A 12086-nucleotide genomic window follows, 5' to 3' on the forward strand; every position below is an offset into this window, starting at 1 on the left:
CTGAGATCAAGACCTGAGCTGAGATCAAAAGTTGGATGCTGGGGCACCTGGGTGGCTTAGTCTGTTAAGCAGCTGCCTTTGGCTCAGGTCATGATCCCAGCACCCTGGGATTGATCCCCGTGTTGGGCTACCTGTTCAGTGGAGAGCCTGCTTCTCCCTCTCCCTCTGCCTGCTGCTCTGCCTACTTGTGCTCTCTATCTCTCTGTCAAATAAATAAATAAAATCTTAAAAAAAAAAAAAAAAGAAAAGAAAAGAAAGGGGTGCCTGGGTGGCACAGCGGTTAAGCGTCTGCCTTCGGCTCAGGGCGTGATCCCGGCGTTATGGGATCGAGCCCCACATCAGGCTCTTCCGCTATGAGCCTGCTTCTTCCTCTCCCACTCCCCCTGCTTGTGTTCCCTCTCTCGCTGGCTGGCTATCTCTGTCGAATAAATAAATAAAATCTTTAAAAAAAAAAAAAAAGTTGGATGCTTAACCAACTGAGCCACCCAGGCACACGCTTCCTCCCCCCACTATATCTTTTTTGAGCTGTATCTTGTCTGCTTTTTTTAATCCATCCTCTAAGTAACTGATGAATTTTTTTGTTTATTTTCTACAGTTAGGTTTCTCAATTATAGAAGTCTCATTTGGGTCTTTCTACAATCTGCCTAGGGTTTGTTTTTTGTTTTTTGTTTTTTTCTGTTTTTTGTTTTTAAGTAGGCTCCACGCCCAACATACGGCTTCAACTCATGACCCTGAGATCAAGTCACATGCTCTACCAACTGAGCCAGCCAGGCACCCCTAATTTTTTGTTTGTTTTAAAGATTTTATTTTAAAAAATTATTTTTAAGCAATCCGTACACCCAACGTAGGGCTTGAATTCACAAGCCCGAGATTGAGAGTCATGTGTTCTACCAACTGACCTAGCCAGGTGCCCCTACAGTCTGCCTAGTTTTTTAAATATGTTTTATGTTTGCTCATTGTTGTAATTCCATTTTATATTTTAAACATTTTATAGTTGCTTTATATTCCATAACAGACTATTCTGAGATTTTGGGCACCTAAATCTATTGCTTGTTTCCTGTGACTCTCACTTATAGGTAGATTTTTTTTTTTTTTAAGATTTTGTTTATTTATTCATGAGAGAGAGAGAGAGGCAGAGGCAGAGGGAGAAGCAGGCTCCCCAAGGAGCAGGAAGCCTGATGCAGGACTCCATCCCAGGACCCCTGGATCATAACCCAAGCTGAAGGCAGATGCTTAACCATCTGAGCCACCGAGGCGCCCTATAAATAGATTTATTTTCTTTTGTGTGTGTAGTAATCTTTGATTGTAACCCCTATTTTGTTGATCTTAATCTAGGAAAATGTTAAAGGACTAAAATGGAGAGTGCCTTCTGGGAGTATTTTTTATTCCCTCTGGCAAGACACAGAGGTTCTTGGCTATGCCAGCCCACGCACAGGTTCTTTCATTTATTAATGAGGGTTCTCTGGTCTGGCTTCCCATCTTGCTCAAACCCCAAGCTCCAGTGTCACCCACATGTCCTAAGAAGAGCCCTTGCCCATCACAGCCCTGATTTTAGTTTCAGATGATAAGTTGCTTTGTTTTGTTTTGTATTGCCTTTTTGAGGATTATACTTACTTCTGTGGTTTCTACAATGCAATAAAAATTGTGTTTTTTAGGGTGCCTGGGTGGCTCGGTCAGTTAAGTGTCTGACCCATCATCTCAGCTCAGTTCTTGATCTCAGGGTTGTGAGTTCAAGCCCCACATTGGACGTCACTGACGCTGGGCGTGGAGCCTACTTAAAAAAAAAAAAATTGTGTTGTTTATATCTGGTTGGTTGGTTTTTTTGTTTTTTGTTTTTAGCCAGGAATAAGAGTAGGGGATTCCACCATAATGCCAAAAGGCAAAGTAAAAATTAAATTCTTTTTGGGGGCACCTGGGTAGCTCAGTTGGTTAAGCGTCTATTCTTGGTTTCTGCTCCAGTCATTATTTCAGGGTCCTAGGATCAAGCCCTGAGTCGTTGGGCTCCTCGTTCAGCAGGGAGTCTGCTTCTCTCCCTCTGGCCCTCCCCCTGCTTGTGTGCATTCGTATGTGTGCTTGTGCATGCGTGCTCTCTTAAATAAATACATCTTTTAAAAAACTTTATTTGAAGACAACTGTTTTTTTTAAAGATTTTATTTATTTATTTGCTTATTTGAGAGAGAAATACAGGGGGGGAGAGAGAGAGAGAGAGAGAGAGCATGAGTAGGGGGAGGGGCAGAAGGGAGGGAGAAGCAGACTCCCTGCCAAGCAGGGAGCACAATGCAGGGCTAGATCCCCGGACCCTGAGATCATGACCTGATCTGAAGATAGATGCTTAATGAACTAAGCCACCCAGGTGCCCCTGAAGACAACTATTAATTTAGATACTTCAATACAGTAAGTTGATAAAGGATTTTTCCTTTATCATTAGTGGCATCCCATACATGATAAACACGTGGATTAATTAATAGTACAAGTTTGCTGAATAAAATACAATGGCTACCAAAAAAAAAATGACAATTATCAGAGCAACGACACACAGATTACCTGGCAGATTGCCACTTGTGTTCCATCTGGCTTTTACTGGTATCACTAAATAAGCCCCCTTTTCTCTCTTCAGGTAAGACTGCCTCTTTATAACATTCATTTAAATTCTGCCAAGTTCATTTTTTCTTTGTATTTTGTGGTTCTTATAGGATTATGTTGATAAAGAGAAGGCAATTGCCAAAGCATTGGAAGATCTCAGAGCCAACTTTTACTGTGAACTCTGTGATAAGCAGTATCAGAAACATCAGGAATTTGACAACCATATCAACTCCTATGATCACGCACACAAGCAGGTGAGGAATTGCTTGCTAACAAAAAAAAGATACTTTATTTGCTGTTGTAACTATTGAATTTTATAAATGTACCCAAAAAACTTGGTGACTATGGTTTCTTATATCTGCCAGTCTTTATCTGAGGTCCATCTGACTTACTTGATTTTTTTCAGTGACAGAAGTCCTGACAGACCTTCCAAGAATTTATGTAGAGTGAAAAATTGTGAGCTTCATAAATCTTGCATAAAATTTTTGGCTTCGAATGGTTTCTATATTTGTGTTTAATTTGGTAATTCAACTGAGGATCACTAAAAGCTTTGTTTCCCTTTCTCCCTCTTTCTGAACATGTTAAACTTTGAACAGTTATCCCAGACTTTGGTCACTTCATCCTCTGTACATAGGAATTCCTGTTTATTGGCGACTATGTCCTATCAGTAAGTCATTTTGTTTTTTGGTATACCTTGGAAGGTAGATAAATCTTGAGAAGAAAAACAGAATTAGATGCTGTCTTAACTTCAACAAAAAAACCTCATGCTGCATGTTGAAGAGCTTGCTAAAAAGTGGTTTATACTTTCTTTGCAGTCCTTTTTTTTTTCCCCATTGGTTTAGAAAATAAAATTGTAGCTAATTACTTAGAGGCATAAAGAAGGTAGCAGTAATTCCCCGGGGGGGAATCTTTGAAGGAGGAAATGAGTCTTTGAATCTTATAGCATAGTTCTGGCTTATTAAAGAATTTTGAGCCATTTGATTTGGGGTGATTTTAGCAGAACTTGCTAAGTCTTTGGAGGTATAGTAGTTGTATTTGTTAAACTTGTAAAATATATGAGCATTGTTGGAATGCTCTCTTATTTTAAGTGCATCTGTTGAACCAGCATTTTTTTTTAACCTTTGCTTCGTCTTTCAGCCAACCATAAGATTTCAGTGCACAGGTAAAGGGCAAGCTTTAAGTTTTACTAGTGCAATGATAGTTTATAAGCTATTACACTTTTTGCAACAGTCTCTTCACATTTAACCACACCTAACCAATTTAAGATTCTTCCACTGATAGAGTTGTATTTGACAGCTTTGAATTTTTTATACACCTTTGGACATTGTTATACTATACTGTCAGGTCTGCTTAATTTGAAGAAGAGAAAATTAGGATATATATGGCCAAGATATATTGGCAATTATATTTTTCAAAGAATCGTGTCAAGTTCTAACAGCAAAATATTGCTTATCCAGTAACTTCTCAACCTTCTCAATGTATATATAATTCAAATTTTAGGGGTTATTTTTTTATGGAATTAAGAAAGACATTTAGCATCTAAACACATAAATGCCTTTTTTTGGCTCTTGAGAATTTCTTCAATTAAGAATTGTCTGTGGTGGGGTGCTTGTCTGGCTCAGTTGGTCAAGTATGTGACTCTTGATCTCACCACTGTAGTTCCAGCCCCACATTGGGCGTAGAGCTTACTTTAAAAAAAAAAAAAAAAGTGACAAATTAGAAGACTCCAGAAGAAACTTTAAGCACCAAAAGACCATTTAAAAAGGTTACATTTTTAGTTAATGAGAAATGTCTTGAGTAAAGTTTCTATTAGGAAAAAAGGTAAATCAGGAAAATTGTAATTCAGATTTGAACAATGTTTATATTGCTCTTTAAAGGGAAAAAATTCTATCAGAGCAACAGATTTACAAGTTAAATCTGAGTAGAAGTACAGAACTAGTGAAATTCACATTGACAACATTAATGTGATGAATGATAATGTGTTATTGATGATTCTTTCAACTTGAGAGTAGTAGTAATTGTTACAGCTCTGGTTCGTTTGAATTTGATGTGTTTATTCTACTGTGCACTTTGGGATGACCCAGTTCTCTCTCCACTTTTCTCTATTGCAGTGGTTTTCCGCAGGGGGAGATTTTGTCCTCCAGGGAACACTTAACGCTGCCTGGAGACGTTTTTGATTACCACAATTAGGAGGGTGGTGCTACTGGCACATAGTGGGTGGAAGCCGGGGGTGCTTCTAAACATCCTACAATGCACTGGAAAGTTCCTTGCAACAAAGAATCACCTTGCCCAAAATGTCAGTAGTGCTCAGGTTGAGAAACCCTGTTCTGTCAGGACTACTGAAAAACTTTCAGATATATATGGTACTGTGATACCATTGGCCTTTGCTTGGTACAAACAAATCACTGTCATTTAAGTCCCCAGTTATGTTTTAAACATTTATAAAATACTTATCTGGATGATCCCAAATACTCATTTATTACTCTGGTTTTGTTGTTTTGTTTTGTTTTTTTGTGGGGTTGTTTGTTTGGTTGGGGTTTTTTTGTTTTGTTTGTTTGTTTTGATTATCATCAAAATGAAAATACAAAAGTAAGGATTTCTTATAGGGAACTCATGGACTACCTTTCCATTAATACAGAAATATGTCTGTGATCTTTGGTCTAGGAAGAAATCTTTAGCTGGTATGATTAATGAATGTGTGTGAGCTTCTTTCTTCACCGTGATCAAAAGCCCATCTTAGTATGAGTAAAAAAAGAACAGCGGTAGTATGAGTTTGTTGTTCTGTTTGCTTTTGGTGGAGTGTTCTTTATTTGGTTGAAATGTAGGCTTTTTCATCTTTCTTTATACTGCTCTCTTAGTGCAAATAGTAAAATCTTAAAACAATGCTATAAATATATAAACAAGAAAATGCACAATACTAAATTTTTTATAGTTCTATTCTTCCCTGTACTTAGAATTTCTAAGGCGCCTTTAATTGCCCTTGGTACAACACAGCTAGGTCCTATTTTTCATTCCTCTTTGATGGACATGAACTTATCGTACAAATGGACCTACCATTTTCCAAATTCATGCTCTAAAATCATAAAGACGCCCTGTCTTGTCTTCCAGGAAGGCACACAGGATTATTATGAATCTGAGATAATAGGTAAGTACATTCAACCCTATGTTAGTAATCCCTAGTTTGCATCTTCCATCAAATTTTTACCATTAAAAATTTCCAGAGAAATATTCTATCATAAACTGCTAGTATAGACAGGATCCTGAATGCACCCTTATCTTTATTAAGCAGAAATAATCTCTCAAAAAAAGGCTACATGGTCACCCTCATTTGTGGTGATTTGGTGGGGCGGGGGTGTTGTTATCATATGCCTCTCACTATTCAGTAGTTTTCTCAAATTTTCTAAGATTTTTGTGAAGAAAGTCATTAACCCATAAATATTAAGATCCAGCCTGATCTGCAAAGATGAAAAAGCCCATGAGACATTTGGCTCTTTTCAGCAATTTAACCCTCAATTTAAGGTGATAATTTCAGTACATTTTGAAGGGAAGGCCTCTCCATTCCTCAAGAGATAGCCCAATCTGTGATTCCTTTTTATTATGTAACTTAGTCCTGATATGCCTCAGTGCTTAATAAATATTAGTATCCATCTTCTATCCCTCTTTGCTTAATTATAATACAAAGTTACTTTGAAACTAAACATCTTTCCATCTCTACCTCCTCCTCTCTTTGATTATTTTGCATATCTAAAAACATGTCTACTAGTGGATATGACTGTGGAAACCATTTTCTTGAGCTTTTCATAGGGCCTAAATTTCAAACTGCAAAAAGCATTCTCTTTTTCAGAGGTACATTTGTAGCAACACGGTAATAGTGCCTTATTTTTTGCACTGTTTTTTGTTGTTGTTTTGCTTTCTTTGGTGCCTTATTATCTAGTCAGGATTCTCCCAGTCTTACTCTCTTTTATTTGTGCCACTAAGGTCCTCTTCACCAGCCTCTAGTACATAAACCGGAGATCACAAACTGTCCCACAGGTGTATTTTGTCTGGTCTTCATAGTATTAGATTTTTTCTCTCTAATTTTGGTTGGTTCCCAGTTTTTTAAAATGAGATTTTAAGAATTCAAACTTAACTTGGAAAATTGAAATATCTAAGAACCTCCTACATTTTAATGTAGCAATTGGCTGAAGCTGAATAGTTGCTATCTCTTCAGAAGGGCACATGCTAACTCTTCAATGAGCTTGGTTTCCACTTTATCTCTTACATCAACTTGTATGACTCATTGTATTAACTGTCAAATCCCTCTAGACATTTGAGCTTATGACCCAGGCCTTTACCTTCCTTTTCTCTCCACACAGGATTCTAATTGACACTGGGGAAGTAGCACATTGAAAAGCTTCCTCCTTATTCCTCTTTAAGTGTTGGGTCCAACTTCTTTGCAATTTCAGAACCATCTGTGGTAGTCTGATCCAGTTATCAAAATCTGTACTGTAAAACGTCTTTGAGAAGTTCTTTTTACTTGTAGAAAACAATCAATGTCTTGGTCAGAGGAAAGATTCGCTTTCAGCCTGCCTCTTTCTGCTAAAATCAGTTCAATATGAAACTCCTTTTACATTTTTTGAAAAGACTGAAATCTCATTTAATACCATGTCTGTTTCAACTGTAAAATTAGTGATTTTATGAGCTTTAAATAGCTGAACTAAAACAGAGTAAGTCTATAGCAACCATCAGTGACTGCTCTACAGAATGGAATCTGCTACTGCGTAATTTAGTTAACTTCGTCTAAACTGTTCAGTTACTTTTTGACAGCATTGCTTACTTTTGGTTGACTGTTAACAATATCCGGTAATATATATTACCAAGGAACAGAAATTTTAGAGTTTTCCTCATTACTCAAAAATGAAATAGGTTCTTGGGGCGCCTGGGTGGCACAGCGGTTGAGCGTCTGCCTTCGGCTCAGGGCGTGATCCCGGCATTGTGGGATCGAGCCCCACATCAGGCTCCTCTGCTATGAGCCTGCTTCTTCCTCTCCCACTCCCCCTGCTTGTGTTCCCTCTCTCGCTGGCTGTCTCTATCTCTGTCGAATGAATGGATAGAATCTTTATTTTTTTTTTTTAAAGATTTTATTTATTTATTTGACAGAGATAGAGACAGGCAGCGAAAGAGGGAACACAAGCAGGGGGAGTGGGAGAGGAAGAAGCAGGCTCATAGCGGAGGAGCCTGATGTGGGGCTCGATCCCAGAATGCTGGGATCACGCCCTGAGCCGAAGGCAGACGCTCAACCGCTGTGCCACCCAGGCGCCCCGGATAGAATCTTTAAAAAAAAAAAAAAATGAAATACTTTCTCAATTGAAGTATTTTTCTGAGAAATTCCTTGGTGTTGGAAGGAACGATCATTTTTGGACTTCACGTGGCCTTCATTCAGGTTTGGAGTGGTCACTTTCCACTTGAAGTTTTAGTGTTTACTGGTTGCATTTTGCCTCTCAAGATCTTTTACTGCATTTGATCCTCCGTATGCTTGGTACATAAGGCATCAGGACGATAAGCACATCAAAACCAGTTGGACCTCTGGAAAGCCACTACAGATTTGAGGAAATTCAGACTGAGTTCCCTTTTTTGGTGCTACTTTGATATTCAGTGCAAGGGAAACACAAGAGTAAATTTTTAAAAGGCAATAAAAGAATAAATAAAGTTGAGAAATAATTCTAGGGCTAAAATAAAAAAGAAAATGAACTCTTCTAAAAGAAGTGAAACCACAGGGGCACCTGGCTAGATCAGTTGGTGGAGCATACAACTCTTGATCTTGGGGTTGTGAGTTCAAGCCTCATATTGGGCATCAAGCTTACTTTAAAAAATAATAGAAGAAAAGAAGTGAAACCACCATTAGACACCAGTGAAGATATTCTATATATAATCTATATTTCATGTGTTTATGAAATGTTTATCCTTAGAAAACCTTAAATTATTGTAAAGTTGTGAAATAGATTAGGAAAACTGTAAAGTATTTATGAATCCCAAAGCTTCATAAATGTTGACTTAAATAGCATAGGTCAGTTCTGAAGAGATTATACTTGGAGAAGCAAAGCAAGTGTGAAAAGAGGAATACATCCAAGAATTTGAGCATATTATAATTTTATTTTAATAACCTATAGCAGGGAGATGAAAGTTTGTACCACTCTGTATGTTATTTTTCTCTGGGACTGTCTGCTTAGTATAAGAGAATTGACATCATTTGGCTAGTCCTCCAAAAAATTGAGCATGTTTTGAGCCTTTTCACTTGTTTACTCTTACATACTCACTACCACTGCTTTTGTTGGGAATAGACTTCTTACATCCAGCTATCACAATCTAGTTAACCTTGGAAAACTGTTGCTGTTTAGGGAAACTGTCTGCTTTTGTGAGCAGGCAGGGATAACCCTAAATAGACCCTTTGGGAACTGAGTTTGCTGGTAAACCCTTTATTTTCTTCCTAGGAATTTCTAACTCTGTTATTTATCTTGGCTCATATTCTCAATATGAGTAAAAATGATTCTACCCTATTTATTTTCTGTAGTTTTTAGCCTGTTTTCTGCCCCTGTACATTTATATTTATCAGAGTGATGCACTGTGGTGGAGATTTTTGCGTGAGGGCTATATGTTCTATTGTATTCTGAAAAGCTGAAGTGACCTAAGAAACAATTATAAGTCTGTGAGTGACAGTCCTGAAAAGGAGCTCTGAACTGAGATGCTGCTGTTCCATTTCCTATAGGCCTAAGCAGTTCTTAGGAATTATGCTCCTTTATATTTTATGAGAGGAAACCTTTGCCTCCAGATATGATCTGGAGAGCTATGTAGTTATGTAGATATTTTTAAGATTGATTTATCTCTTAGAATGTGCACATGGGGGCAAGGGGTGTGGGCAGAGGGAGAGCAAGAGAGAGAACCTTAAGCAGACTCACCACTGAGCACAGAGCCTGACACGGCTTGATTTCATGACCCTGAGATCATGACCTGAGCCAAAATCAAGTCGCACCTCCAACCTACTGAGCCACCCAGGCATGCCATATATAGTAATATTTAAAACTCATTATCCACAAAACCACAGTTACATGTTGGAGAGGATATGAAAAAAACTGGAACATTCCTACATTGCTAGTGGAGTTGTAAAATGGTATAGCCCCTCTGGGAGACAGTTTGGCAGTTTGTCAAAATATTAAATATAAAGTTACCGTATGACCAGTATATACCCAGGAGAAATGAAAATATATGTCCACACAAAAATGTGTATAAGATTGTTCATACTATCCAAAAAGTGGAAACAGCCCATTTTTCCATCAACTGATGAATGGATAAACAAAATTTGGTACATTTGTACAATGGAATATTATTCAGCAATAAAAATGAATGATTTACTGATAAATACAGCATGCATGAACCTTGAAAATATTATGCTAAGTGAAAGAAACCACTCACAACCCCCCCATATTGTATGATTTTATTTATATAAAAAGTTTAGAATAAGCATATCTATAGAGAACATATTTTAAGTTTCCAGGGACTAGATAGAAAGGGGTAATGGGGAGTGACTGCTAATGAGCATGGAACTTCTTTTGGGAGTAATGGAAATGTTCTATACTTAGTGTTGATGGTTGCACAACTCTGAGAAACCCACTAAATTTTACATTTTAAATGGATGAATTTTATTCTATGTGAATTGTATCTCAAAAAATTTTTTAAACCTCATTATTCAGCTTAAATTTCTGTCGTGGTGATGGTGGCGCTCTGTGTGTGTGTGTGTGTGTGTGTGTGTGTGTGTGAAAAACATGTTAAAGCAAGCACACCTGGTTCTGTAAAAATACACCATGTTTTAAGGCTTTTTGCTGAATTCCTAAACATAATGGAAGTGAATATTTAACAATAGTTTTATGACATTAATTTGATTTTCACCACATGATAGTCATTGGTTGCAAAATAGTTGGGCATAAATGGTAAGTATTGTCATAAATGACTAATTAGGACTACTTTTAGCCAGCAAAAAAGAAAGTATGCCATTCTGTTTCCCTCTGATGTTTTCAGTATCTATAATCAGCATTAATGTTTCTTTTCTGTTACCAAACATTTGGTTTTCTCTGTTACTTAACATTTATTGTCATCGCTTACTGATAAATGTGCTAAAAGAATTTACATCTTATGTCCAGTAACTCGGATTTCCTTAACCATTCAACTACAGTCTTCCTTCCCTGAGTAGTTTAGTACTGAGGCTTTCTGTGTTCTTTCCTGGTCTTTTTCTTTCCTCACCACATGCTAATGTTCTGGATGGTGTCATTCGGAAGTATCAAACACCGAGATTTGTATTCGGTAACCCAACCAAGTAATAGCTAGTGATTACTCCACTTCGGGAAGGGAGAAGAGATTAATGTTGTATCATGAGAAAGAGGGAGGAAACTGGGGAAAAGAGGCCATGGATTTAGGGTATGCAGGATTGATGACATAGCGGAAAGGGAGTGGTTGAGGTTCAGAAAAAGCCGAATTGGGCTCAGTGGGTGGAACGTGCGACTCTTGATCTCGGGATTGTGAGTTTGAGCCCCATGTTGGGTGTAGAGATTACTTAAAAAAAAAAAAAAAAAAAAAGCTGGATTATACTTAGCCAGAAAAAGAAATTGAGGTGCACACAATTTCTTTGCTGTTTCCTGTCTCTGTTCATAACCAACAAATAATACATAAAGTATTTGTATTTCCTTTCCCAGCAACTCATTTTAAAACTGAAACCAGTTTGATAAATGTTTATTGAGCATCTCTTTGTGCTGTAGACAACAGTATGTGCATTGCAGGGTTAGTACAAAGGAAGGCTTAAGCTTTGGTCTCTTTTCTGGGAGAGAGGGGTTGTTTGGTGAGAGGAAGACACTGTGGATAAATAATCTTTTGACCTTAAAGAGAGAAAATCAGGTTTTCTCTTTAGAGTTGAGTGTATATTAGAACATGGGATTTTTAGTGGCAATAGGAAATACTCTGTTTTTTGATGTCTGAAATGCCCTTCATCTGGAAACAATGGTGTATTTTTCTTTAAATTGAGATAATAGATTTAAAATACTTGAGAAAGATAATAGATTTATTCCTAGTAGATTATATCCAATCAAATATAAAAAAAGCATCAATTTTTGTTAGAAAAGAATAGCAACAAAAGATGCAAAAAAATATTAATTTAGACTCATATTTTGTCGTTAGGGAAAATTATATGCAAATATATCTTTGTCTCATTCATTCCCAGGTCAAACACAGTGCCACTTCTTGCTATTCATATTCCACATTGTTGATAATGTGGGCAAATTTATCACCCACATTAAAAACCTGGTAAGATTTACCAGATTCTCATTTCTCTGGTTTAATTTGTTCAGAGTTGGACAGTGGAACAGAAGTTTGTGTCTGGGGGCGCCTGGGTGGCACAGCGGTTAAGTGTCTGCCTTTGGCTCAGGGCGTGATCCTGGCGTTATGGGATCGAGCCCCACATCAGGCTCTTCCGCTATGAG

The 12086-nt window shown here is 37.6% G+C and overlaps 1 protein-coding gene across 5 annotated transcripts in view; it reads left to right on the forward strand.

Moving 5' to 3' along the window:
* Window positions 1–12086, forward strand: part of GPATCH8 (G-patch domain containing 8) — a 107987-nt gene that overhangs the window by 81625 nt on the left and 14276 nt on the right. For all 5 annotated transcript variants that reach the window (XM_026512658.4, XM_044389195.3, XM_057317785.1 and 2 more), the window contains one exon: window positions 2694–2837. In XM_026512658.4, coding sequence (XP_026368443.2) covers window positions 2694–2837 — 144 coding nt within the window. The remainder of the gene's footprint in view (window positions 1–2693; window positions 2838–12086) is intronic.

The sequence above is a fragment of the Ursus arctos genome, unplaced genomic scaffold (assembly GCF_023065955.2).
Source record: "Ursus arctos isolate Adak ecotype North America unplaced genomic scaffold, UrsArc2.0 scaffold_24, whole genome shotgun sequence".
Lineage (NCBI taxonomy): Eukaryota > Metazoa > Chordata > Mammalia > Carnivora > Ursidae > Ursus > Ursus arctos.